This window comes from Silurus aristotelis (genome assembly GCF_946808225.1).
Source record: "Silurus aristotelis genome assembly, chromosome: 13".
Classification (NCBI taxonomy): Eukaryota; Metazoa; Chordata; class Actinopteri; order Siluriformes; family Siluridae; genus Silurus; species Silurus aristotelis.
The window spans coordinates 4,538,208-4,565,596 of record NC_139586.1 but is presented as its reverse complement, the minus strand read 5'-3'; the positions used below and the strand labels follow the sequence as shown (position 1 = coordinate 4,565,596).

Here is a 27,389-nt window from a genome sequence, read left to right as displayed (position 1 = left end):
CCAGTGACCACTGTTCCTGCCCCTTTTCCCTTCGTGGATCTTCCCACTTCATCCAGGTCTGCCTCTGGATAGTGTCCTCTTCGATTGGAGAACACTCTGTGCAGCTTGGGACGGTTTCTCATTAATGCCTTGGGTGGTTCCATGAAATTCCGGAGTAAGAACAGGAGTTTTGAGGATGGATTTGGACTGTAGTTAATGTCAAAAGTCTGCTACATCAGGGACAAACTTACTTATAAAGAACATATCCACATTATCTGTGTAAAGCTGCTTTGAGACAATGTTCATTGTTAAAAGCGCTATACAAATAAAAATGAAGTTATACATTCATTATAAAAGAGGAAACTCTAAGATCTAAAACTCGAAAAGACTAGCTTTCCTTGGGACTGCTTGAAGGGGTTTTGTGAAGAAAAAAAAAGGATAAAGTTTTTAAACAAATCCATTTGGAAACACAGGGTTGGAAAAGTCACAAAACATCTAGAACTTGTTTTATATATATATATATATATATATATATGATGCTCCACAGTAAAACATATTTAACTGACAAAATTTAACACACAATTACACCCTGTTTTCAGATAATGAGATGATAAAATGGTTTAATTCTAAGTAAGACATTTTCAACAGAACTGTCTACTTTCACACAGAGCTCAGCCACGTGAGGGGGAAAAACTCAAAAGAGAATCAAAAAATAATTCAGGACCATTTTCACCCAAAAAGAAAATGAAATCCTTCTCTTCTCTTCTCTTCTCTTTTGTTGCTAAATCTAACACTAAACATAAAGATAGACTACCATTTAATACATCAATTAAATAAGTTTCCACTTTAACATTTGGTCCATCTGTTTTCCAGTCATAATGTGAAATCCATTTGTTCCATTTAAATGTCCTTTTGACATACAGCAGTGAAGGGATCAGTATCTCCTTCCATATCTTCTTGAGGCTTCTTTTGTGTTCTCATAAATAGAGATTTCTAAAAAATAAAAAAATACACATTTCTTATGTTCATATATATATATATCACATAAAGAAAGACATTTATAAAAATTATTAAATAAATTAAATAAAATAATTTATATATATATATATATATATATATATATATATATATATATATATATATATATATATATATATAATTATTTTTTTTTTATATAATTTTTATAAATGTCTTTCTTTATGTGATCAGTAATGCACAGAAGACAAATGACTTACATGGCAAATATATGTTACAAGCTCTTTAACCACAAGCAGCCTACATTACTCGTTTTGTATGAATTGGACACCTAATCTGAGACTGACTCATACCACACACCACCTGCACACATGTTAAAGCAAAAGCAAGCCTGACCTCAAGAAGCTGCTGTGCATTGCAGGTTCTCATGCACCCCTGCTAGCATCAGTTACGAAGTATGTATTTGGTAAACATCTAAACTGTTCCAGCAACTGTTGATCACTGGTGATACATTAGCTTGGAGGAGTTTTAGTTCATTTCTCAGTAAAGAACAATTTTAACTCTGGAGTGGTTTTGAGTTTCCTCCGATTAGCTGCTTGCTTCAGGTTGGTTAACAGCATTTTTATTGGATTGGAAAGTCAAGACATTGGCAATTCCCATTCCTATGCTATTCGTATTAAGCATTCTTTGGTAGTATCAATTTGTCATCTTTGTGCATGATGCATTTTCTTTTGAGATGAATTTACAGACAAATGTCTTGTTATACATAAGAATCCAGACCGGAATAACATACTTTTTGTTTAAATTATTATGTTCTATATTGGTTTCATGCATAAACAAAACGTTTTTCAATTTCCTTCTATCTTGTTTGATGTTGTTAATGTTTAGCAATGTTCTTTTTCGAAGAATTTGTGGATTTTTCTTTCCATCCTGCCTTACAGCCATTGTTGTTGAGTGTTCTTCTGATGGTGGACACACGGACGCTAAAAAAAGGCTATTAGCTTAGAACTGATCCTGGGTTCCTTCATTATCTGGATTTTTGCCAAAGCTCTGGCTCTTTTAAGTGATCTTTATTGGTCAACCACTTTTGCTGAAGATACCACTGATCATGAATATCCCCTTTTTTGTTTAGGTTTTTTTTTACAGAAGAGAAGAAGAAGTATCTGACTATGTGTGGCTGAAGCCAAAACTCTTATATGGCTTTTAAAATTATTCTAAAGTGGTGAGCTTTAACTTTTTTTTTCAGAGTTCCTCAGAAATCTCCTTTGTTGTACCATGATACACTTTCCCATCAATGTTCTTTAAATAGAAAGGTGACTCACATCCGATTCTCATCTTATTGACTGAAAACATCTTATTTACTAATTTTACATTCTGTCAATCCTAGAGGTTCATATACTTACACATACTTCTGAAAATCTGAGGTGTACCAAAACACATTTATCAGCCAATCAGGTCATATTTATGAACTAATTTAGAAAATGTTAAAGGGTTTACAAAATTCCATGCACCACTGTGTCTTTTTTTGGTACTACTTCAGCTACTGAGACAGTCATGTGACTATGCTTAGTTCCTCCTCATAAATTCTGAGCAAACATGTGCTGTGTCCCTAAAATACAACTTTTAAATGTTTCTTTACATGTAAACAGAAACCTGAGTACACCTGAGTATTAATGAATATTATCCAGTCAGCCAATCATGTTGTAGTATAATGATATATATATATATAAAAAAAAATTAAATCATGCAAACACATATCCAGCATTACATCATAAAGGGAAAATTTTGTTTAGCAGTACGTTTGTTTCTACTGTAGCCTCAGATGTTTGCTTCTGGCTGTTTTTTGTTTTCTGACAGGAAAGAAATCCCATGTGGTTTTCCCCTGTTGTAGACTATCCACCTCAATGTTTCACTTGTTGCGCATATCGAGATACTTTTTTTCTTGCCTTAGGATATTTATTTGATCAATATAGCCTGTCTGTAAGCTCCAGTGATGGACAGTAAAAAAGTAAATGTAATATCGGTACTGTACTTAAGTAGCTTTTTTGAGTATCTGTACTTTACGGAAGTGTTTCCATTTGGAGAGACTTTTACTTAAATTATTATTTTTTTTTTTTACTTCAATATGTTTTAAATTTCTTACTTTTTGCTCAACTACATTTTGTGACATCAGTCGTTCCTTTTTATTTATGAGTGGATATAAGCGTAAGTGGTCAAGTTAGAGGTCTACTTATCACTAACATACAGTTCACCGTCGGTTCAACAGCAAGCAGAACATTTTCAGAGTATTAAATGATGGAAGAAACTCGAAATTGCCACAGCACCTGCGACCTCATTTGTGTGATTTTTTTTTTTAAGTAGTCGAAAAGAAGGTTTTGGGCTCATGATCATTTCAATAGATATCAATCAGTGTTTAATTATTATAATTCTAATTATAGATTGGTGTGCTGAGAGTAACATTTGAGTCTTTTCACATAAACTGAGTTGACAAAACTAACAAAAATGATAATAAGAACATTATAGCCATAACAAATCATAGTACATACGTACATTTAAACATAATAAATCATAGGACTTAAGTACATAAGTACAAGTGAAAGCTTACAGGGCGCACGTTTACATTTACAGGAGTAATATTTCATCTTTATCTTTAATCTTTTACTCAACTACATGGTTTGTGTTCTGTACTTCATCCACCACTTGTAAACTCACACCAATCTGGCCATTCTTCAATTGACTTTTCTCACCAAAAGGCATGTACAGCTCAGTAAATGTTTTTTACACCATTCTGTGTAAATTCTTAAAATAAAATCAGCACTTTCTGAAATACATAAACCAGCCAGTATGCCACTAAAAACCATGCCATGTTCAATGTCGCCAATCTCACATATTTTATTTTTTTTGTAACTGAAGCCCATGATTTGTATCTGTATGATTTTACTCATTTCTATGCTGCCACATAATGGCTCACTGAATAATAGCATACATGAACACGATCAGAACACAATCAGAACATTCTGTGCAGTAATAAGTAAATAATAAATTAATAAAAAAAAACAATTAATCAATATTTATTTACAATATAATAATAAATATTTATTTTTTATGTTATATGACTACTATTTATACTATACATTATATACAGCACTATACAATAATGCATTGCATACACATTCTGATTGTGTATTGATTTATCTACTTAATGACATAAATGAACACAGAATTTAGCAGCTAGAAGCTCCTATTAAAACACAGTAGATTTGTTGCTAATAAGGAGGTGTGGTAGAAATTGTATGCACCAGTATTGGGACACCTATACCTCAAGTCCCAGCAAATTCAATTCTTTTTCAATTCAAATTCAAATTCAATGTTTTTAGAAAAAAAAATGGAATTTGGTCAAAATATTGTAAATTTCAAGGAAAGATACATTTTGTAATCTGCAAGTATCTGATATTTTGTAATTAAAGTTCCAGAACATCTTTAGATTATTAGGCAAAAATGAGGTCTGTATTAATGATTCTGTAGGCAAATGTCAGGTCCTGCAGATAAAGCTTGAATTAAACAAGTGCAATACGGAATAATCCCAACCAAAAAGTCCACAACATCAATATACCATAAAATTTAAAAATATGGACTGGCAGATTAGAAATTAATTCCAGAAAATCATAATTTTGGGCTCATTTGTCTACCTTTGGGATGACTTTCATATTTGTGCGGTTTCAGAGTATCCACTTGTTTATTCAAATGTTCGTTTGAAGGCATGCAGTGTTGAAAGGACTGATCCTCTTTCCATTTTCGCTTTAAAGCGTTGTTTGTGTTCTCATAAACAGGGGCCTCTGAAAAAACACATAAGTTAAGCACACAGATAATTCTAGAATTGGTATGGTCAATAATGCACAGATCACAAATAATTTGCTCTGCAAATACAGGTGCATCTCAATAAAGTGGAATGGCATGAAAAAGTTTTTTTTATTGAATTTATTTCAGTAATTTAACTCAAATTGTAAAACTCGTGTATTAAATAAATCTAATGCACACAGACTGAAGTAGTTTAAGTCTTTGGTTTGGTTTGATTGTGATTACTTTTTTTTGGCTCACATTTAACAAAAACCCACTTCACTCTCTCAATAAATTTGAATATAGTGACATACCAATCAGATAATTAACTCAAGACACCTGCAAATGTTTCCTGGTCTCTCAGTTTGATTCACTCGGCTACACAATCATGGGGAAGCCTGCTGATCTGACGGTTGTCCAGAAGACAATCATTGACACTCTTCATAAGGAGGGTAAGCAACAAACATTCATTGCCAAAGATAATCACAGACTGCTGTATCCAAGCATGTAAACAGAAAGTTGAGTGGAAGAAAAAAGTTTGGAAGAAAAAGATGCACAACCAAATGAGAGAACTGCAGCCTTGAGAAGCTCGTCAAGCAAAATCGATTCAAGAATTTGGGTGAACTTGACAAGGAATAGACTGAGGCTGGGGTCAAGGCATTAAGAGACGTGTCAAGGAATTTGGCTACAGTTGTCATATTCTTCTTGTTAAGCCACTCCTGAACCACAGACAACGTCAGAGGGCTAAACCTGGGCTGGGCTAAAGAGAAGAAGAACTGGACTGTTGCTCAGTGGTCCAAAATCCTCTTTTCAGATGAGAGCAAGTTTTGTATTTAATTCGGAAACCAAGGTCCTAAAATCTGAAGGAAGGGTGGAGAAGCTCATATCCCAAGTTTTCCAGTGTTAAGTTTCCACAGTCTTTGATGATTTGGGGTGCAATGTCATCTGCTTTAGAGCACTTCATGCTTCCTTCTGCTTACCAGCTTTTTAAAGATGCTGATTTCATTTTCCAGCAGGATTTGGCAGCTTCCCACACTGCCAAAATCACCACAAGTTGGGTAAATGACCATGGTGTTGGTGTGCTTGACTGGCCAGCAAACTCACTAGAACGCCATAGAGAATTTACGGGATATTGTCAAGAGGAAAATGAGAAACAAGAGACCAAAAAATGATGAGCTGAAGACCACTGTCAAAGATACCTGGGCTTCCATACCACTTCAGCATTGTCACAGACTGATCACCTCCATGCCATGCTGAATTGAGGCAGTAATTAAAGCAAAAGGAGCCCCTACGGAGTATTGACATATATAGCAAATTAACATACTTTCCAGAAGGTGATATAGTGAATTAGTGGGTTTTTGTTAAATGTGAGCCAAAATCATTCTAATTAATTGAGATGCACCTGTACATGTTCTGCAACCACAAACATTGTATAGAACTGTTTTATTTGAACTGGACTCCTCATCATGAGTCTGACTCATACCACACACCACCCACACATGTCAGCACATCACTAAAAAGATGAAGCAGTCCTGACTTCAAACATTTTGTTCTGCTGTGCATGACTTTCACATGCGGCCATGTTAAATAAGCCTACATTCATAATTGCTTGCATAATTTTTTGTCTCTTTTTGGGAAACCAAAAAGGTACTATATAGAATCCTATAACAGAGTTAACCATTTCAGAAGAAGGTTCTAGAAAAACTGCTGTAAAAGCGTGGGTTGAAATGAACACTTCAACACTTTAAAAAATGTCCATATATCTTTTTGTCTTTGTATAAGTATTCTGGAGGTTTATCATGAAGATGATTGTTATTCACCTTTTTTTCTTCTACATACGACCATTGTGATGATCACAGTTATGCACAGTAGAGCACAGCTCACTGACAAAGCTACCCACAACCACCATAGATGAGCAGTTGAAGTGTTCTGATCTGAAAAGAAGACAGAGAAGAGAAATACTGAATACCATATAAAATGTTGGAATCATTTATTTCAAAGTCAGTTACTGTAGTACAAAGTTGCTGCAGACTCATTTTGTGTCACTAGTGCTATGATGCTTGTTGCTATTATGTCAATTGTAATTCATTATAGACTGAAAAAGTAAGAATGGCATTAAGATGAAAAATGTAGTATTCCAATACCAGGTGAGGTTGTTGCAGTTTTGTTGCTGTTTGGCTCTAATGCTAAAAGAAAATCTTCAGAAGAAGTGTATCCGGTGTTTCAGAGTCAAACTGACTGGCCACACAACACAGAAAGGGTTTGTTTTCCAGCACCCACAAGTTCTGTCAGCCACAGGCACGTGCGTTAGACAACATTCACACCACTAACATGTCCCTCAGACTCCACAATACAAAATAGAAAAATTCACTTTCTCTATTGTCCAAAATAGTTTTTTTTCTTAATCACTGTTAGGTCTGAGCCCTAAACATTCACAGACAAGACTCTTCTTTACACAAAGTACCACAGGCATGTTCATACAGGCATTCTTATCTATGCAAGAAGAGCATAGCTCTAGCTTTCTTTTTAGAGATTAAATCAGCAGTACAATGGTAGAGCTGCATGCCTCGCACGCATTGATCAGTGTGCCCAAATTCATACTACCTGGGAAACCATTGGATTATCCTGCACTTGGAAAACCTTTTTTTAAGGCACTAAACTACTACTTGTGAAAGTCATCAAAGTAGCTCAAGGGATATACATACTGCTGCTCTCAAGGGACATGCTGTGGGAGGTCTTTCATTGAGTGGGCATTTTATGTTGGTTGTGCCATTCTAGAAATTCCCAAGATCCTAAGAATTACCATGTAGTTTCACCAGACGGTGATCAAAAAAAAGATTGAATAAATTCCAAAGACTTTGTGAAACAGCTTTTATTTTAAGTTGAATTAAAATGTTGGTGCTCTCTGAGTCAGAATCACAGTATGGATATATGGTTTTATTTGATCTCAAATTATTTATTTTACTTTTCATCCAAAGAATACTAATGTTTCTTCTACTTAGTGACATGATACTGAAATTGTATTAGTTAATTGAAAATACCTTTTTGAAAAATTGTTTCACTACTTTTTTTTTTTACTGAATTGTTTGTTACTTGTTCTGACATAATGAAGAAGCTGTTGTGTTGTTGCTTGATACAGCATTGAGGTGTACAATGTGATTAAAATTTTAGGAAATTAAACCACAAATCAACTTTTTTCTTTTTTTTTTGCTTTTCACTAACATTTGTCTCGGTGTCGAGGACTAGCGCAATGTTGATCCTACGTTAAATATGAGTCAAATACTCAAGTACTGATAAAATTAGATAGTCTAAGACTTTTACTCAAGTCATATTGGAATCAGTGACTTTTAAATGTTAATGGCATACATTTTGCAGTTATATATCTATATTTTCAAATATGATTTTCAGGTACACTTTACACCTCCGCCTCCAGGTTCTTTAAATAAAACATGTGCGTGGTTGTCATTTTCTTCACCATCATTATTTTCCTAAGTTCGGTCATCTAACAATTCTTATCTACCAGCCAACTCTCCTGTTTCATACAACAACATCCAACCAATAAGAATAAAAACTAACACATGCTTCCTCTAAGACACAATAAGGCCAAACAACACTCATTTTTCGAACTTCCGCTTATGCTCCATTGGTACTGCACTTAAATCCAAAACCGAATTTGAATCCTACAGAACTATTTTGGCGAGCGCCTGTAGTGCATTAAAGCTTCACAAATGTAGCATCGTCGATTTCCATCAGGCAACACGAAGAATATTTTAAATGAAACAAATATGTTAAATGCATTCGATGGTTGCCACTGTGCTGGTTAAAAAAATTTAATAGCAAGTGCTATGATATTTTAAAAGATTTGAAAAGGGCATTGTTTTGAACTTTTCCAGACATCATAAAATGCAATTTTGTTGGTTTACTTAATGTAGAAGCTTCAGTACCAGCATTTTTTTTTGTGTATTGGCACTGTGAATTATTCGATATATTCATTGTCTAGCACTTTAACTCTGGACTGTCACTTTAACTTTGGCACAGCACAGTGTCACTTTCTGTCACCTTACACCATCACATGGACAAATTAAGGACAAATGACACTGGATCAGCTTAATCTGTACTTCTGTCAATATCTGTCATACACATATCCATCCCATTCTGTGAAATTTCGTGTATATATATATATATATATATATATATATATATAAATTTTTTATTTATTTATTTTTTATTTATTTATTCTACTTTCTTTTATCCTTATATTCTATTTAAATTTTTCATGGACATTTTTTAACAGTCGTTAAAAAAGCATTTCATACGTCGTACTCTTTATTAACGTGTATGTGACAAATAAAATGTGAATTTGAATTTGAGCAGTAACTTTGCAATTCTGACTATTGCAGAATATTTCAGGGGAATAAAACTGAAAGCTACTGATCGCTAATCTTGATAAATACCCTTCTCACACATTCTAGTGACTTCAATCCAGCACTGCAAATGAGCTCAATTACAAAAGTACTAACCATGACTGGTTATAATCAATACACAACAAAACTGACTATAAAATTCCAAATCTTACCACAAATCGTAGTTGTATTGTAGTTTGTTGTATTGTCCTCTGAATAAGTGGGTGTGGGTGTGGGTGAATCTGCAAAAGGAAAACACGGTAATATGAGATCACAGCAGTTAGATGCAGCGTAGATACTGTAGTGAGAGATGGTGCCATGAGATATTCCTCGTGTCTCATTTAATGCTTTTGTTAATTTATGAGACAAATAGAACTGTCTGCTGAGCATAAAGCTCCAAGCTGTTCTTTACAAACAAACCCCAAAGGGACATGGATTGTATACCACCTTAAGCCTTGACCACCATACTCTTTTTTAAGTATTATACTTTTAATTTAGGACTGGGAATTCCACATTCAATATATCTTTTGGCATATTTTCAGGTTCTGTTTTCTTGACCTGAAAGAGCATACCTTCATATATAATTTCAGACTACAGAGATGCATTCTCTGTATTAGTTCTCCGTATGAGTTTGTTACATAATTCCTACATCCAACGTCACATTTCTTTATATACTGTAAATAATATAGTACTTACAAATGACCAGTTGACATCCACTGCTGCAGGCTGTGGAGAGTCGAGGAATGTCCTTTATGACCATACAAAAATACCATCCACTGTCATTGAAATTAACATTTCTAATAGTTAAATATGAAGTGTTCCCTTCTTTGCCTTCACGATAATTACTTATATTGAAGGCATGTGATGAGTGGAGGTCAATTTTCGTACTCTCATAACAGTTCGAAGTTTGACCAAAATACCAATTCAGTTTGAGTGATTGATTATCTGTGGAAAAAGTGCACTCAATGGTTGCGTCTGATCCTATACAGGCATTAACCATGCTTGGAACCACAGGTTTAGCAAGTGTCTCCTGACCTCTGGTGCTAATTATGGCTCCCACTGTGTGGAAAAAACAAAATACATCATGTGTCAGGTATATTTTAGGGATTCAAATTCACAGAAAGAATTAGATACAATGCACAAAGGTTTTCTAGTTATTGAGTTAACTGATACTTCATTTTATTTATTCAACATTTGGTCATATGCAACAGATTTTTTTTATTTATTTATTATAAGTTTTTATAATTTATCCTATTTTTCCTGAAAAAAAGTTAGTCAGTTGATACAGTATTGTGAAGGGAAATAGAAATTTACGGGAGTACAAATTTTATGTACGAAGTGTAAAAGTGTATTTAAAACCAATATTTTATTATTAACATGTATTGTTTTATTGTTTTTAACATTCCCAGGGATACGTTTTTTTTTTTTAATCCTGGTTTTAAAAAACACAATTTAATATACATTTTTAGATTAAAAAAAAAAGTTAAAGTATATTAATAAAGAAAGAATTATAGATTTTAAGGCTAAATTTGAAGCATATAGGATTCCTAGTGAAAAGCAAATGTGTCTTCAGAGAAATAGATAATCCTGAATAATTATCCAAACTTTGTCTGTGTGTGTGTGTTTGCATGTGTTAATTTACTGTAAAAAAACAACCAATAACAACCATACAGTATGTAATATTGTCTATGGTCATTTATTAATGTGTTTTATACTAACAGAAGACTACAATAATTGTATTATATTATTATTCAAATTGTCATTATACTGAAATTGAAATTAAAGAATTGAATTAAAATTATAAATCTGCTTTTTATTTGTGTTATATTTATTAATGCACAAATTCAATTAAAACAAGTCAAAGGACCATTTAAAATGTCTATCCATTAATAGAATGTTACAATAAATATACCAACATCGATAATGGCTAAAACATTGATTATAGGCAGAGCATTAACCACAAAAAACACTGATGATAATCAGTATGATTAACTTACATGTGTTACGATTATTTGAGCCACTTAATCAAACAAAAAGAAGAGCATTTATCTGGAGTCTTGTATGAATTAAAAAAAAATGTCTGACCTGTGACCAATAGCAGAAAATTCCTGCTGACTAAGTAGTCCATTTTTCTCGTTAAAAGAAGTTCACTCAAAATGCCAGGATCTTTTGACACACCCGAGGAAAGTACAAGCGGAGTTTGCGTGTGCATCAAAAAAGTCACATATCTACAACACACACAAAAAAAATGCTGTAATGAAGGTATGTGCACGTATTGTGTTACACGTAAGTACGTGATGTCAGGGGGGTGTTTGGTTGAGGGTTGAGTTGAGGCAGTTTCATGTGAAATCATGCTGAAAACCTAAAGCAGCATAAGAAGCAAGGAGGAAGTCTATGCTCAGAGCAACCACTAAACCACCAGCCCAACTGTGAATAGAGCATGAAATAGAAAAAGAAAAACGCAAGAATATCGAAAAGGTCACAAACGTTTCTTTGTGTAATTTATTTTATTATTTGTTTAGTACTGTTTAATTTAATATATGACTTCAAATAGAGATGACGCAATCATAAAATAGAGAAGTCACTACAATAATTAGTTTGACTTAACCCACAGTGTGAAAAGCATGGCAGGAAAACAGGTCAACCACATATACGCCAAGCGAGAAACAAGAGCTGAATAACACCTGCGTGAAACTCAGATGAACGTGTATTTTAGGAAAAAATACACACGCGTATGCACGTTTCTTTCCCTTCCCTTCTTGCAAAAACATGCCGTGTAGTACACAAATATTTGTGTAATGGTTTGGAAAAAAACATTTCACGTGCATAAATGTTAAAGTGTTATATACAGTTTCTTGTTTTGGCGGAACCATGGGTTTGAGATCATAAGATAAGACAGTGTCTTAAATTTTTTGGTATCTATATGTATCCACATATATCCACTTTTTAATATATATAAAAAGTATTTATATATATCCCAGGCCGCTTAATCCAGGGAGAAGATGATCTCTCGAGGCAAGGGCCGATGCACCCTGATGTGGTGGAGCAAATCTGAAATTCCTTTAAGAACAGTTTGCCAAAGGGTTGGCCCCTTCCACCCTGAAGAAGCCATGATTGTGTTCCTCTTGGCTATCTCCTCTTTCAAGAGAGTAGGGGATCTCCAGGGCCTCTTTGGCTGCTTCTTTCCTGGAATTTACTTCACGTTTGGCCAGTGCCTTCCTAAAGTACCCTTGGTTGCAGCACAACCTGTTATGCTCCAGACATTACCTCCTCCTCCCTTTCAGGCCCTAAAACAGGAAAAGTTCCATCATTGTTGAGGTGGGCAGTCATAGGCACTTGAATGCAAAACTGTTCATGCAACGTTTCACTTATGCAGTGAGAAAGAGAGAGGGGTGGGGATTTGAGGAGAATTTACATTTTGGTAAGTATTAATCTTTGTTTTAAAAAAAACATGATATAAATTAAATTACATAATGAAACCATAACCTTAATCCAACAGTTCTTTTCAAATGTTTCTGCATAGGAAAATGGAACATTACATTGCATGGAACATTACATTGCATAAATAAGTTAAATATAGTTATTTTGATACTCAAGTATGTTTAAACTCAAGTGTTGCACTTTTATTTAAGCACAGGATTAGTGTATTTCATCCACTAATGTTTATCACCCAGTTAGTGCTATCTCAAATAAAGTGCATCACAGCATTAAAAAAGAATCAATGGTTACTTCTCAGTATTTAGGTCTCTTAGTGACATTTAAAAGAAAACCTTATCTCTTGATCTGTATTCAGGTATACTTGATCACTTCCTTTACTCAAATGGTTTATCTGTGTTTAGGTAGTGGAGCCCCTAAAACATTTTCACTTACCGCACTTTATAATAAAATACTCTTTAACGCATTCACTTGAACAATTAACTTGGAGATTATTAGAGTGTTTTAAGACCAAGAAAAATAGTATCTGTAAAATAGATTTCAGTTGGTGTAGCACACAGGAAACACACAGTAAATATAGGTCACCCATTTAAAGACCACATGAGAAGCAAAGCTACATAACTCCCACTGCTGATCATGAACGACAAATGTTTTAGTTAGGTGTGTGTTTTTAGGCACCACTAAACCAAATGAATGTAACAAAACACAGACCTAATGCAGAAGACTACTGAAGAAGTGTGTTAGCATTAATCTGAAAGTTTTTAAGCTTTTTGGGCTTAAACCTCCCAATTTTATAGTAAGCAAAAGTATTGGAACTTAAAGCAAATCAGTAAATACCAGTTAATCTTTGCATGCACATCACTTGCTTGAAACTGCATTTTTGGTGACTGATTGATATCAGGAGCCTGTAGAGTGCATTTCCATGTTTGTATTGCAGCTTGTTTAGTTTGCTTTTGGTGGTTTCTATCTTTAAAAGCTGAAATGCAATTGGGTTAATGTCTAGTCATGGACTGGCGAATCTGAAATTCTGAAATTTTCTCTTGCTTCCTTTATTGGGTTGGCAGTGTGTTTCAGTTCACTGTATTGGATTTGGATTAGGATTTGGTTCCTCCAAATTAAACTGGATGCTTTTTTCTAAATTGGCAGATAAAATGTTTTCATCATGAGTTCCAACAGAAATTAGAATTAGTGAACCCTATAAAATCCCCAAGCCAGAAATTTTTCCATTGTTTGAACAATGAGCTTGTATGTTTTGGATCATGAGCTCCACTGATTTGATCACACTTTTTGATTACTAGAGGTAACAAGCAAAACCTTTGTGGTTCATATCTGTTTTTCTTTGCGAATTCAAATCTGACCCACACAAGTAATGGTTTACAAGATGAATGGCTCACATTCTGTTATCTGGCCACTTTATTTGTATTTTTAAAGGATTGTGTTCCCCTGAATTTTGCCTTGTGGATCTTGCTGGTAATGTTACTGACTGTTGTTTTGGAGTTTTTCTACACAGTTCTAACATTTTTCCTCAATCTTTTCTCAGTTTCAAAATTGCTTGCTTTTCCCCTAGAGACAGTTCTTGGGTGTTCAAGTTGGTTGATACTTTTGAACAACAAACAAGGTATACAGGTTTGCTAGGTTTATAAGCAAAACCCGGTGCCAAATGTTTCAATTGAACTAAAAAAAAAATAGTCAAGTGGAATTTCTAAATTGTTTAATACTGATGTAAATATCTTTAACACTCTAGATGTAAAGATCAGTAAATAAAAGCTGAAATACATCTTATATACACTTATCTCAAACCAAAATCTCTTTAGAGTATAGCAAAAACAAAAGAATTGGCATTGAGCTGCCAATAATTTAAATTCAATTCACTTTATTTTAATTTTTTATAGCACTTTTAACTATTAACATTGTTATAAGTGTAAATGTGTCCCTGATGAGCGAGCCGGTGGTGACTGTAGGCATACAGGAAGAAATCTTGAGAGGAACCAGACTCAAAAGGGAACCCATCCTCATCTGGGTTGCACCAAATGGCCATTTATTACAGATAAACAATGTTGAGGTCTGCAGTGATGGTGACCAGATGCAAACTGTAGTCCTGAGTCAGTGTAGCAGAATGTTGACATTAACTGCAGTCCAAATCCATCCTCAAAGTTAATGTTCTTACTCTGTAAATTCATGTAAAGATTTTACATTTACATTTTACTGTATAGATCAATTAAATAAACAAAATGGCATAATGTGTTTGTATTTATTCTATGCTTGTATTTTACAATTTAGTTGTATTCTTATTGTAATTGTTATTCAGAAAGTAATATGACTGAGGTCCAGTCTGAAGCTTTTGTGGCATGAAGTGAAATGAAAGAAATTGAGTGTAATATCAGTCAAATATAATTGCGTATATAATTTTCAGATATGATGTATATAATTGTATATTTAAATGTAAAAGATCTAAACTTTCACTTTAAACATTAAAAGATCTAAATGTAAACTGGTTGCTGCAAAGTTAGTATCATCCTGGTGTTTTATTCTCTACAGCATGTTTAAAATGCTCATTAATTAGTTAAGATTTCATTTTAAATCTGAAAGATTTCAAATTTAGATTGTATTTAATGTTTTTAGTTTGTTTAGTATTTTATGGATCGGTTGTGTTATGTAAGCATGTATTGTGGATTTTTTTCCAACTTCTTTTAAGATGTTGCCCAGACTTTTTTTCCCCCAAAAGAATTAAATGTATTTAAACACAATTGCATGCAAAAAAAAAAAATCCAAGAACTATTAATGTGCATTACACATGTTAAATAAAGACTTGGGTAAAGTAATTCATTATGAACCAAAAATAAATTGCAAATGAAACTCGAATACAAACGTGTTCAAATATTTAATTTAAAATTCATTATGTTACAAATATCTTGACAGTTCAAGGTATATTTAAATATGCGTCAGTGCGTGGCCATGCTTATTATTAACATGAATCTGAACGATCTAAATGAATCTAAACTCAACTTGTATGCCATATGACATACAGGACAGTGCAAATGGCACCCAACTGGAGGTAAACCCACAAGCATGAACCATGACCATTTTAGACCATGATCACGTTTTTGAAAAAGAAAATTCCTTAAAAACAGGAACGAACCACATATTTTGATATACTTCTGTAAAAGAAAATACAGTGCTCCAATAAACAGTTCTAACAGCCTGAAAACAGATTTGTGCAGTAAACACAGAACACATCGGCAAATCCTGATACTAATACATATAAAATATTTTCTTATTGAACCTTTAAAATATTTGTACAATCCCACAAAAACTTATCTGCACTATAGATTACCTTGTACAGTATCTCTGCATGATCCAAGATCCGCATCAGCACTTTAACGGTGATATTAAAAGATATGACCAAAATATAACCTGATATCCACTTGAACTCAATAGCAGGGACTGAATCACCGAAACACAATGCAACAATAAACAGTACAAAAATAAAATAGTTCTGATTTCTTTAGACAAATAAATAGCTAACAATATTAAATGCTCAATATTATATGCCTTTGCCAAATCTCAGACTTGTTCTTGTCGGATCTAGGACTATAATTCGTCTTTCTGGTTGATGTGATCCCAATGGTTCTGGTTTTCAAGGGCTTGAATCACTTCGTCAGCTTGAAGCCTTTCCTAAAGAAAAAAAAAGAAATTGAATTACAACTATTGAAAATGCACAAGGCTGAATTTCTTCTGTAAATGCATCTATGAATTTTAGCAGCACAAATGTATATATTTGATTGCATATTTGATTTACGGACTATAAAGCGCACCCATATATAAGCCGCACCCACTGAATTTTACAAATATTTTTATTTTTAACATAAATAAGCCGCACCTGTCTATAAGCCGCAGGTGTCTACACTAATGAACTTTACACAGGCTTTAACGAAAGACACGTTACACACGGTGTAACGGGTGAATTATGTTGCGCTTCCTTTAGGAGCATAGCGGTATTTTGGGAATAGCATGCCACTGCATTCTTCCAGTATTACTGCGTGTGTGCAAGACGAGGAATATGTCCTTATTATTTTTTGATGCTCATTTCTAAGTTTCTTTGACTAACCCGTAACGCTGTTGCAAAGAAAAATAAAAAAGCACAAGTTTTGGAAACCTGTCTGTGCTTATATGATTTCCGTTGCAACTGGAGTTAGCGAGCTCTCCCTTCACCCAGACTCAACGCATTACAACGGCTTGTATCTAAACAGTAGCCGACCAAGAAAGTCATTGTTCACTGTCTTCCTTCTTCCTTTCACAACTATTTTTTTCGGGAGTTTATCTTTTGGCAGTGTTCGTTGTTTCTTGGTTGTTCATCCATTTTCAGAAATTGTAATTCTGTGCTTTGCTCTGTCGGTCACTAATTAAAGGTTTACAAGATTCACTTTTGACCTGTTTTAGAGAACTGGTTGATCATTGGTTGATCTGATGCCATTTACTCGCTTTTATTAGTCAAATTGAAGATTCATCTTCACAATTCATGAATTCAAGATATTTACAAAAAAAAGGTCAATAGAAATTTAAGCTTCACAGATAACTGGTTTAATCATTCTTTTTTTGCATACAGTGAAGTGAAGCCCAGATCTTGTGGGGGTTGAGACTATTCAGGTGAAACCAGTATAATTTTGATCAACATGACATACTGTAAACAACTGAGTAGGAAACAGCAGACAATTAAGTAAACCTCAACTAAAGAAATGTTTTTTTCAATGTGCCCAAGTGACTAAATGATGTGGAGGTTAAACAAGTAGTTTCAAAATTTCAAGAAAAAAAGCATCTCCAAAGCAACTAAGAAAAACTGTATTACTGTAGATTGGTGTGTTGAGTAACATTAACAAAGAGTTCATTAACAATTGAGTTCATTAACAAAGAGTCTTGTGACAAAAATTCTAAGAGGAACATTATAGCAATAATAAATCATATACCTTTGGATACTTAAGTAAATTTGAAGGCAAAAATTTTTGTACATTTCTCAAGTAATGGTTTAAAGGGACACTTTTAGTAAAGTCATACTACTAAATTCATCCACCACTGCTCTTGCGCCTTCTCTTTCCACCACTGCTCTTGTGCCTTCTCTTTCCCTTGAGTCTTGGCTTTCTCTAATTATAGGTGCTGTTTCCATCATTGGTGGGTTGTAAAGAATTGTTGCACCAATCAGGGATGAGAATGTCACCAGAGAAGAAAAGAGAGATAGGTGGAATATAATGTGTTTTCTTTCTTGTTTTTTGTTTTACCTTTACATTACCTCCCACAGTATTCCATTCTGACAACACCAGGGTTATTCTTTGCTTTGATTCGGCACCTTTAGAGTCAACCTCCACTATTCAACACTGTATATTGGCATTGCATTGATCCTTGCTGTTTGTTTCTTCCAATCATATTGTGTACATAATCCTGTTTACGATTCTTCTATTTTGTATTATACATGTGTGAAAGTGAATTGAAACAAAACTACTACTGAGTCTGGTTTATGACCTTTTTTTCCATCATGTTACTCCCCCTTACACTAAAGGGATAAACCATTGAGGTTAAAAGGGGAGCGTAACACCAACTCAGCATTTTGTACATTGCGAGGAAAAATTGTAAGAGGATGCACAATTTTGTACAAATGACTTTTCTGGTAATATCAATAGTTCAGTTTCTTTCATCTCTTCTCACAAAACTCTGCCATGATATAATTTTCCTAACGCATTTAATGTTCTGTGGCTTAAAAACACGGCATAGCAATACTCACTAGTTCTCTATAAAGGGGGTCTAGAGTGAACCAGATCGCCACAGCGCAACGCTGCCCTCTTGTGACTGCACGCACACCATGTGGGTTCTCACCGCCTGAGGAAAAACCCACCATCCGCCCACATCTCGGCTTTACTGAAGCCTGAAGCAGAAAACATTATTTCAGACCTTTCCTTTTAAAAAAAATCAGGGTGAATAAACTTTCATAACTTTCATACCGTGATTGTTTTGGCATCCATTTGGGTAAATATGAAATCGCCACCTTCGAAATCCCCATTGAGGTAAAGAAGGGCACTAAAAGAGACAAAAAGAATTTCCGTACATAATTTATACACAAATAAAAAGAATGCACACAGTTTAGATGTCATAAAGTAGCCTGGATTCATTCTTTTTTTTTTACCATGATAAGTAATGAAATACTAACAAAGAAAATTTTAGTTCTGTTGTTTTAACTCTTACTAGGCATTTATCATAATCATAATACCATCCAAGTATCAAATCAGTTCCCACCTATAGTCTCTGTATGTGTAAGCAGGAGGCTCTTTCCAGCATTCATTAGCTTCGGGGTCTAGAAGACAGTTATCAGCGTGGATCGGGTGGCTGAGGTCATTCCTGTGCTCCTGTTGATCTGATGTCAGTAAAAACTTTAGTTTCAACAGTTCAACTTTAGGTAACAGTCAACGTTCTAGTGAAATTGCTAAGGATTCATCAATGTTAAGTTCAATAATACATTGGATTTTTATTTTACTCATCAAACTTACTACTCCCACCTATGTACACAAAGCCATTAACCTGAACATGTTGCAAGAATGTTTACTGAGAAAAGCTGCAATACATTGTACTTGGAGCTAATTGGTTTCTCATAATTGATTTTTATAAGTTTAAATCTAAATCTGCACAGAAAGACAAAAATGCTCAAAACAAGCTCCGTATGGCTAGTCTCTGAAAGTGCTAAACATGCAAATGAATTCTGTGCAATTTCTGAAGCAAAGTTACAGATAAGGTCTTTGCTGCGGAAAACTATTAGTCACATATTATGAAAAAATATGTAATTTCTTTTTTTTTTTTTTTATCGAAAATGAGGCAGAAGGGAAACCATTTCCAATTGGCATTTCTTAATGACATCAAGTATGTCAGAGAACTGAAGATCAATGTTGCCTGAAAAAGCTTTTGCAGAGTGAGCAGGTCAGAAGGTTCTGATTAGAGGGCATGAGTTTAAATCCCACCACCGTGCTGCCTGTCGGGCCCTCAGTTGTATGAATGAGACGAATGTAAGTCGCTCTAGATGAGGTGTCTGCCAGATGCCATATATTTAAATGATGGTCATCTATTTCACTTCACCATGTAGAAGGTCTGTTTTTTCCCTCCGATTCCCAAGTACAATGAATTGCAGCATTACCATTTACAGGAATTATCTTTAAAATGAATTTCAATTACCAAGGTTATTTGTTTATTAAAAGCAGCTACAGTTGTTAACAGTGAATGTCATTTCTATAGACTAGTTTATTTAGAGAAAGTTAAGCTTTAAATGCCTGTAGTGCTGCTTTACCTTTAACTTTTTTTTTTCTTTTTACAAGCCATTACATTTTATTTATTCAGAATGATTATTATTTAATCATGTTACCCAAGTGTCCTGTGCTATTGCATGCTAGGCTATTAACCTGCTAGATAGCCGAGTTATATCACTATAAAAGTGACAGTCTGCACAATGGCTGCTTTATAATTGGTCAAGTGTGCTTTATTCTATCCTGTTTTCTTTATTTGGCATATTTCTAACTGTCACGGTCAGTGTTGGTTTGTTAGCATTATTAGATAACTAGCAGCTAATTGCAGCTAGCAGCTAACTAGCCAAACACCAAAGCTCTTGAATTTCTTGATGAAAGAATGATCAAGCATTTCTTTGCATGTTCTGTTTTATTTTAATTCACTTCCATGAGATTTTTTGGGTCACTATTTATTCGTTAACATAACAAGCTAGTATTAAATACATTGTTATGAAAGTGGCTCATCCTAAATGAGGGTATGTTAAGGAGTGTCTAGGTTATATAGATTTAAAAAAGCCTAAAAATAGATAATAAAAAAAAATAATAATAAAATAAAAAAAAGTGATTGGACCTTTCAGCACTACATTATTAATCGTAATGAACACACCTGGGACAGCTGTTCTGCACACCAAATGGGTGTATGAAAAGTGCAGAGTTGAATTTAGCATGAAATAAGATTCGATGATCCTCCTGGCCTTCTCGCTGACATCGTAGAAGAGACGGGCACTTTTTAAAGGAATACGGCCTTCATAACCGTACTGTAAAACACAACGCACATATTGTTTACAGCGGGGGTTCTAGTCTTTTCAGTCAACATACAGATTAATTTTATTAAATTCCATTTACACTATTACACACACACACTCTCAGCTGCTCAACATTAGGTAAGCCCTGATGATCCATTGATTGTATTTACTTATTTTTTTGAGAGCCACTTTTGAGCAATCTTTTGAGTTTATCGTACGAGACCAAAAAAATCACCTTCAAGGTTTTGAGCACTGTTGTCCCTTCAAATTTTTCATTCGGTGTGTGTGGGGACAACTTTCCTCTGTAACCATCTCCAGCACTCGTCGTAACCTAAAATTTGAGATGAATATTACAATATAACTATATTCAAAATGAACAATATTTATTGCAAAAGTCATGATACTAGAAGTAATATAGGCATTCACTTTTGGCTCTTTTGAACTTGAGCTTTTCTTTATTTATGACCAATACTACCAACAGGAATTAATTCTAAGCTCTTAAAACTGAGAAACCGATTTTAAAAAGTCTTTCTAAATTGAGCAGGAGAAATAGAAAAAGCGGGAAGTACGGTTGTATAAAAGTCAGTATAGTAAGGTACATTCAAAAAGAAAAATACTGTCAATGCTCTTTTTTCAGGTCTGAGAGCTCTGCAGTTCTATTCTACTGCAAAAAAATATATATAGTTCAGTTCATATGTGCCATTAATTATTTATTATAATTAATATTAATTATATATATTTAAAAAATTACATTTATTATAATCATTTTATTTATAATGTCAAGCTGGGTTTTTTTATTTCTAAAGCTACTATTTTACACTTAGTACCCAAACAAGAACCACAGTACATATTGTCTTAGTGTGTTAGATGTTTAAAAAATAATGACATGATGCTTTCACAAATCCACCGCTTTTGCCATAGCAATTATTTAAGAAGATTTGATACATGTTTCGTTATTTCTAACCTCCAAAAATAAATGCACAGAATATGTAAATTTAAATTTGGACAAACTTGTGAAAAAGATTTGTTTTATACTGTAAATTAAAGTGTTGCTTATAGCTTAAATAACTGTATTAGGCATTTAACTCTATTGTACTATAAATGGGATTGTGTTAATGATTTCATTGTACTATCGATTTCATTGAACCAGGAAACTTTGAAAAAGAAAGAAGAAAACTTGAAAAATAAAATTGCATATAGTTGAGCAGCTTATAAAAGAATGTCTTCTATTTTTAATTTTGAAATATTATGGAATCATAATTTGTTTGCTGCCAAAATTATCAATTTTATTTCACATTAATGAAATAAAAACCTAGGCTAGAAATGAAAGCATTGAATTATTCTTCTAAATCTTGAAATAACTGTGCGACAGTCAATCATTTTACCTTCATGTTCATGCTCATCTCAGCTCATCATGCTAATCTGGTTTGCCCATCTGCATATTTTACGGAACACTTGACCATGTGTTTGTGTGTGTTTGTGACAGTATCATCAAGTACATACATGTGCCAGATGCCTCAGCTCAGAACACTCATCCTCGGAAATGACGTCATCGAAGAGAACCCTCTGTGTTCCATTAAGATCAAGCGAGTTCTGGACCAGACGGATATTGTCGTACAACAAAGAGCCTCCTATGTAGATGTAACAGAGTTACAGATACACAGAGTATAAATATACAATGTGAATGTTAGGATTATTACACAAAATGTGTATTTTCTCATGTTATCATGCTGGAAGTACAAGAAAATTTTTATTGTCATGTTAATCTTTTATTATACTCTTTATATTCATATATAAATTCTAAAATGACTTAGGGGTTGCAATCGAATCTTTGCAGAGGTGTTATGAAACGAGGATTGTGCCATTTTGGTGATATGGGGGTGCTCAATGTCTAATTTCACATAGAACTAGCGGTTTTCTCCCAGTAAGTTAATATACAGAATATTATGACAATGCTATAAATAAAAATTGAAAAGAAAAAAGCTTTTAATCAATATTTTTAACGTGCGTGATAAAACGCAACTCCCCCTGTGACAGATTGAAGTTTCACTTTCCATGATCTGTGATTGACACGGGAGCATTTTAGCAGGGATTTAAATATTTATCAATATTTGTGAGATTCTGTAAAGGTATATTCTGCTCTAATTTAATCCTCTAAACAATAAATTTTTTGTTTTTTAGTGCATCGATGTTGCGTGGCCTTTAGAGCGCGCTCACACAGGCAGTTTAGTCGATTTCGTTTGATTTACCAACATATAAAATGCAAACCCTGTCTGCTTTGTGGCCTTTTCTGCAGTTATGTATTTATTTTTTTCATTTTCTTCTATATCTTTGTGTAAAAAAAAGTTGACTACGGGGACTCTGGGACCCCCTGAGAATGAACACACACCAGGTTTCCCGTGACCAACACTTTTATTTTTTCTATTTTATTTGTTGTATACCTTCTGTATTCTATTACAGACATCGCTGTCATAATAGAAACAATGCTAATGGGTGTTGTGTTACTTGTGGTATCTTATTACATTATAAGTGTCAAAAAGGGTCATGCGAACAGCCTCTAGCTTAAAATTTCCCTGAGACACACCTCAGCATATTAACCTACCCTCATGAAGCTGCTGCATCTCGGCCATGGAGCTGTTCTTTTTCTTAGATATGGCCACATACTCCTTCCCTCCGTCTGTTCCGGAGGGGATCCTGAGGAGAAAAATGGAAAACATGAGCACAAACAAGAATTCCTGGCCTATAAATAGTACTAATATTAATAGTGTTCAGCTGGAACTCATAAACCGTACCGGGTTTCATCATCTCTTCCACCCGAGCTGCTCCAGTAGTTCTTAAATGAAAGCAGAAATATAATCTGATTGAGGACGTGTATTCCAATTAGGTTTGCATGTATCATAGGAATCGATTATTCCAAATTTATAAACACCTGTTACTTTTACAATGGGATTTCATCAGCGAAGTTGCACAAAAAAGCATAAATTCAAGCTCCCCGAATAAATCCGAAATACATCAGCATCTGGGAAACAAAGCCCTATTAAAACAAGCTTGTGTCTGAGTGTAAGTGAAGAATCCCACAATGGACATTGTCTCGAAGCAGCTTTATACAGATAATGGTGTAAAAAAGAATCAATATTATTGTTACATTCCTACTGTATTTGTACCATATTAAATTGCGTAGCATTATATTTTTAGCACATCCCAAATATAAATATGCTGTACATGATCACTAGGAACAAACCCAAACATGAGCACACACACCAACAAAGACAAACAAGATATAATCATACGGAAGGAAAGAAAACAAATGAAATTCCCACCTCCTCTATGTAGGGCACACCTAAATTCTCGCTGCCGATGAGAAGAATCTCCGATTCTTTCTTGTGTCTCGTCAAATAGTCTACAGCTTCCTAAAGAGAATAAAAACAGGTTTACAATGCTGCGTTATTGCCAACCATGCAAGACAAAGTTTTTGACAATGTCTCATTTTTTATACCGTTACAATTTGACCTGAAGCAAGTCGAAATGTAGTCAAATAATGGACAACATTCGTAAATAAATTCAAATACCTTATATTATATACCATATTTCATACAATATATAGACACCTGACTATTAGATTGGTATGTGGTGTTGGACCATCCCCTTTCCACATTTATCCCTATTTGCTGTTATAATAACCACCACTCTTCTGGGAAAATTTTGGAGTGTGCTTGTGGAGATTTGTGCTCATTCAGACACATGGTACTGATGTAGGTACGGTAAGAAGGCCTTGGGTACAGTCAGCATCCAAATTTTTTTTCCAAAGGTGTTCAATAGGGTTGAGGTCAGGGCTCTATAGCAGGCCAATCAAGATGTTCAAAGCCATGTAAACCATATCTTCTAGGAGCTGACTTATAGAAGCAATGTCATGCTGGAAAATTAACAGCACAAATTGAACTGTTGCTGAGATATTTTGGGGGTTTAAGACTATTTAGGTGAAACCAGTATAATATATTTTGATTAACATGAACATAAACAACTGATAATGTAGGAAACAGCAGACACTTGTACACAATTGATTAAATGATGTACCAAAGCATTCATAATTTGATCAAAGTAACAAGAAATGTTCTTATGATGAGCACAAATGACTAAATGATGGAGGTTGAACAAGTAGTTTTGAGAATTTAAATAGGAGCAATGTCATGCTGGAACAGGTTTGAGTTTCCTAGTTCAATCAAAGAGAAATTTTCATGCTACAGCATACAAAGACATACAATTGCGTGCCTCCTAGTTCAGGGTAGAATCACTTTTTTCTATGTAGTGTATGTGTAATACCTATAATGCCTTTGTAATTTATTCTAGACCAGAACAATGGCAGATCCATTCAGGACTAACCGGCACAAGAACTGATCTGTTGTAAATCAAAGTCCAGTTCTTCTGTAAATACCCTGAGGTGTAATTTTGAATACTCCTTTGACAGTGAGAGGAAATGTGAGTGTTATGAACAGTAAACAGGTGGTAGCATTTGCAGTTTTTGGAACAGTTGTGCTCTTTCTCAACAGCCATGAAACAAGAAACAAGACAGTTTCTGAAAACATTCCGAAAAAACACAGCTCTCTGGCAGGCCTCTGTCTGGCGCAGATTAGAAAAGCTAATCCTGGAAATGAAGCGTGCTTAATTTGCAATCCTAGCAAATGGAAACACTGTGGATAAATAAAAATAATGGAGCCACTGAATAGGCTACAGGCTTAACATATAATTTACTCTGACCTCATTTGGAAAGCCATGAAATGCCTTACTAAGAATTTCGACATTACCAAAATTACCAAAAGTTTGTGGACACCTCCCATCAAATGCGTGCTTTTTTACACATGCTATTCCCAATTTATTCTACCTTATGCTGTAACAATAACCTCCACTCTTCTAAGAAGGCTTTCCCACTAGATTTTAGAGTGTGGCTCTGTGGATTTGCCCATTCATCCACATAAGCATTAATGAGGTCAGGCAGGGCCTGGCATGAGCTTCACATTCCAGTGTATCCCAAAGGTTTTCAGTGGGGTTGAGGTAGGGGGTCCGTACAGGACATTCCAGATAATTCGCTCAAGCTTTGACACACAATGTCATCATGGAGCTCGCTTGGAGCACACTGTCATGCTGGAACAGATTTCTACTTGATTCTTTAGTTCCAGGGAAGAGAATTTGTAATACATTCAAAGGCTTTGTGTTAACAAAAGCCCTATAAAAGTAGAAGTGTCAGGTGTCCACAAACAGCATTTTGGCTATACACTGCACTGTACACAAGCCTTTTTTTTTCGATTTCGAAGATTAATATTTGCAAACCAGTAAGTGCATTTCTCAATACAATTAATACAAACAGTACAACACAATGGGTGACTTGCAAAAGCCTGTGCTTATCTCTAAAAAGTAAGTATTTGTGTCAATGAACATCTCATTGCATTCAGAATAACAAGTCCTTTTGTCATTGTTCACAAACAGGATCATCGAAATGGTTATGTCGCGTTGTCAATATGACGGCGCACAGTTTCAGTGTTTCCTGATGTGAACTATGGTTTGGATAACAATGATTGACAATGCATAAGGCTGTTTTTTTTTCTGTTTAGCATCTATGAAAATAAACAGCACAATGTATTTATTTGATTGCGTATTTGATTTTATATTGATTGCAAGACACCGGACAGGATTCACACTTTTGGTGTACTGCACTAGTGTCTGTATATTTGTTCATCCATGTAATTCTGTGTTTTGAATCACCTTTGACCTGTTTAGAAAAGTAATTCATTATTGGTTGATGTGATTCTGTATACTCTTGACAGATGATGCCAATGTAAGCTTGACAGATGATGCCAACTGGTTTAAGCATTTTGCATTCAATGACTTATGCAATGAACTGATGTTGAGATATTTTGGGGGTTTAAGACTATTTAGGTGAAACCAGTATAATATATTTTGATCAACAGGACATAAACAACTGAACGCAAACTGAAACCAAAGCATTCACAATTTGATCAAAGTAACAAGAAATGTTCTTATGATGAGCACAAATGAATAAATAATGTGGAGGTTAAACAAGTAGTTTTAAGAATTTAATTTCTAATCTGAGAAACGCTCCAAAGCAACTGAGGAAAACTGTAACAGGCAATAATCCAAGACAGGTCATAATGTTTCAAGAACAAGAAATGCATATTTATACTGTAAATCCTAGAAAATATTGACAAACTAGCACTATAAATGATAATGACCATGTGACCAGACATTTTATTGCACATGCTTAGTTTAAATTGTCCAAAAGGCATATTCTTGCGCCGAAATTAAAAGTATGTGATTATATAAAAATTAAACTATAAATATAGATATAACAGCTTTACCCTTAACATGCAAATATTCAATTGTCTAAATACAACAATTACATTGGGAACTGATATATATTGATATATATATATAATATCAAGAATTCATTCACAATATATAACATATAATTTATACATATAATTTCCAGTTTCATAAAGTACCTGCCGAGGCTTTCCTGCATGTCCCAACAATTCTGTGTAGTACTCAACATTTTCAGTCATGAACTCCTCTCCTTCATGGAACAGCAGATAACTCAGAGCACAGTACAGAGCCTGTTCTACATTGTTCACTAGAGAGAGAAGGACAAAAAGACAGATATTTATGATATATACGCATTTTTGTTC

The 27,389-nt window shown here is 34.3% G+C and overlaps 2 protein-coding genes across 6 annotated transcripts in view; both read right to left on the bottom strand.

The window, feature by feature from the left end:
* Positions 1-752: 752 nt before the first annotated feature.
* On the bottom strand, positions 753-11,506 carry LOC310735445 (uncharacterized protein). Of its 3 annotated transcripts, none has more exons than XR_014536290.1 (6): positions 11,280-11,506; positions 9,891-10,253; positions 9,368-9,436; positions 5,976-6,725; positions 4,644-4,825; positions 753-972 (listed from the first exon to the last, which is right to left on the bottom strand). XR_014536290.1 is itself a non-coding variant. In XM_083558213.1 (6 exons), the coding sequence occupies exons 1-6, from the start codon at positions 11,404-11,406 to the stop codon at positions 914-916; spliced, it is 879 nt and encodes a 292-aa protein (XP_083414339.1). In that variant the 5' UTR covers positions 11,407-11,491; the 3' UTR covers positions 753-913. The 3 variants fall into 3 exon arrangements, 2 of the variants coding, with proteins under 2 accessions (XP_083414339.1, XP_083414340.1); XM_083558213.1 differs by having other exon boundaries at positions 4,644-4,790; positions 6,612-6,725; positions 11,280-11,491; XM_083558214.1 differs by lacking the exon at positions 5,976-6,725 and having other exon boundaries at positions 4,644-4,790; positions 11,280-11,495.
* A 3,985-nt stretch (positions 11,507-15,491) lies between these two features.
* The window catches only part of p3h2 (prolyl 3-hydroxylase 2), a 37,495-nt gene continuing 25,597 nt past the window's right edge, over positions 15,492-27,389 (bottom strand). For 2 of the 3 annotated variants that reach the window (XM_083558160.1, XM_083558161.1), the window contains exons 5-15: positions 27,207-27,334; positions 24,012-24,101; positions 23,484-23,524; positions 23,294-23,385; positions 22,195-22,322; positions 20,927-21,022; positions 20,553-20,703; positions 18,912-19,029; positions 18,620-18,695; positions 18,403-18,543; positions 15,492-16,304 (exon numbers count right to left, since the gene is read on the bottom strand). In XM_083558160.1, the coding sequence (XP_083414286.1) occupies positions 16,221-16,304; positions 18,403-18,543; positions 18,620-18,695; positions 18,912-19,029; positions 20,553-20,703; positions 20,927-21,022; positions 22,195-22,322; positions 23,294-23,385; positions 23,484-23,524; positions 24,012-24,101; positions 27,207-27,334 (1,145 nt within the window). In that variant the 3' untranslated portion in view covers positions 15,492-16,220. Of the gene's footprint in view, positions 16,305-18,402; positions 18,544-18,619; positions 18,778-18,821; positions 19,030-20,552; positions 20,704-20,926; positions 21,023-22,194; positions 22,323-23,293; positions 23,386-23,483; positions 23,525-24,011; positions 24,102-27,206; positions 27,335-27,389 lie in introns of those variants that run through there. The other variant, XR_014536285.1, reaches the window with a different exon arrangement.

Bases quoted from the DNA above. Each gene is read 5' to 3' on its own strand.
- LOC310735445 (XM_083558213.1), bottom strand. From the start codon at position 11,406: ATGCACACGCAAACTCCGCTTGTACTTTCCTCGGGTGTGTCAAAAGAT. The intron at 10,254-11,279 runs GTCAGACATTTT...TTTTCCACACAG, and splicing joins TTTTCTGCTATTGGTCACAG to TGGGAGCCATAATTAGCACC. The intron at 6,726-9,367 runs GTAAGATTTGGA...TCTTCTTTTCAG, and splicing joins CAATACAACTACGATTTGTG to ATCAGAACACTTCAACTGCT.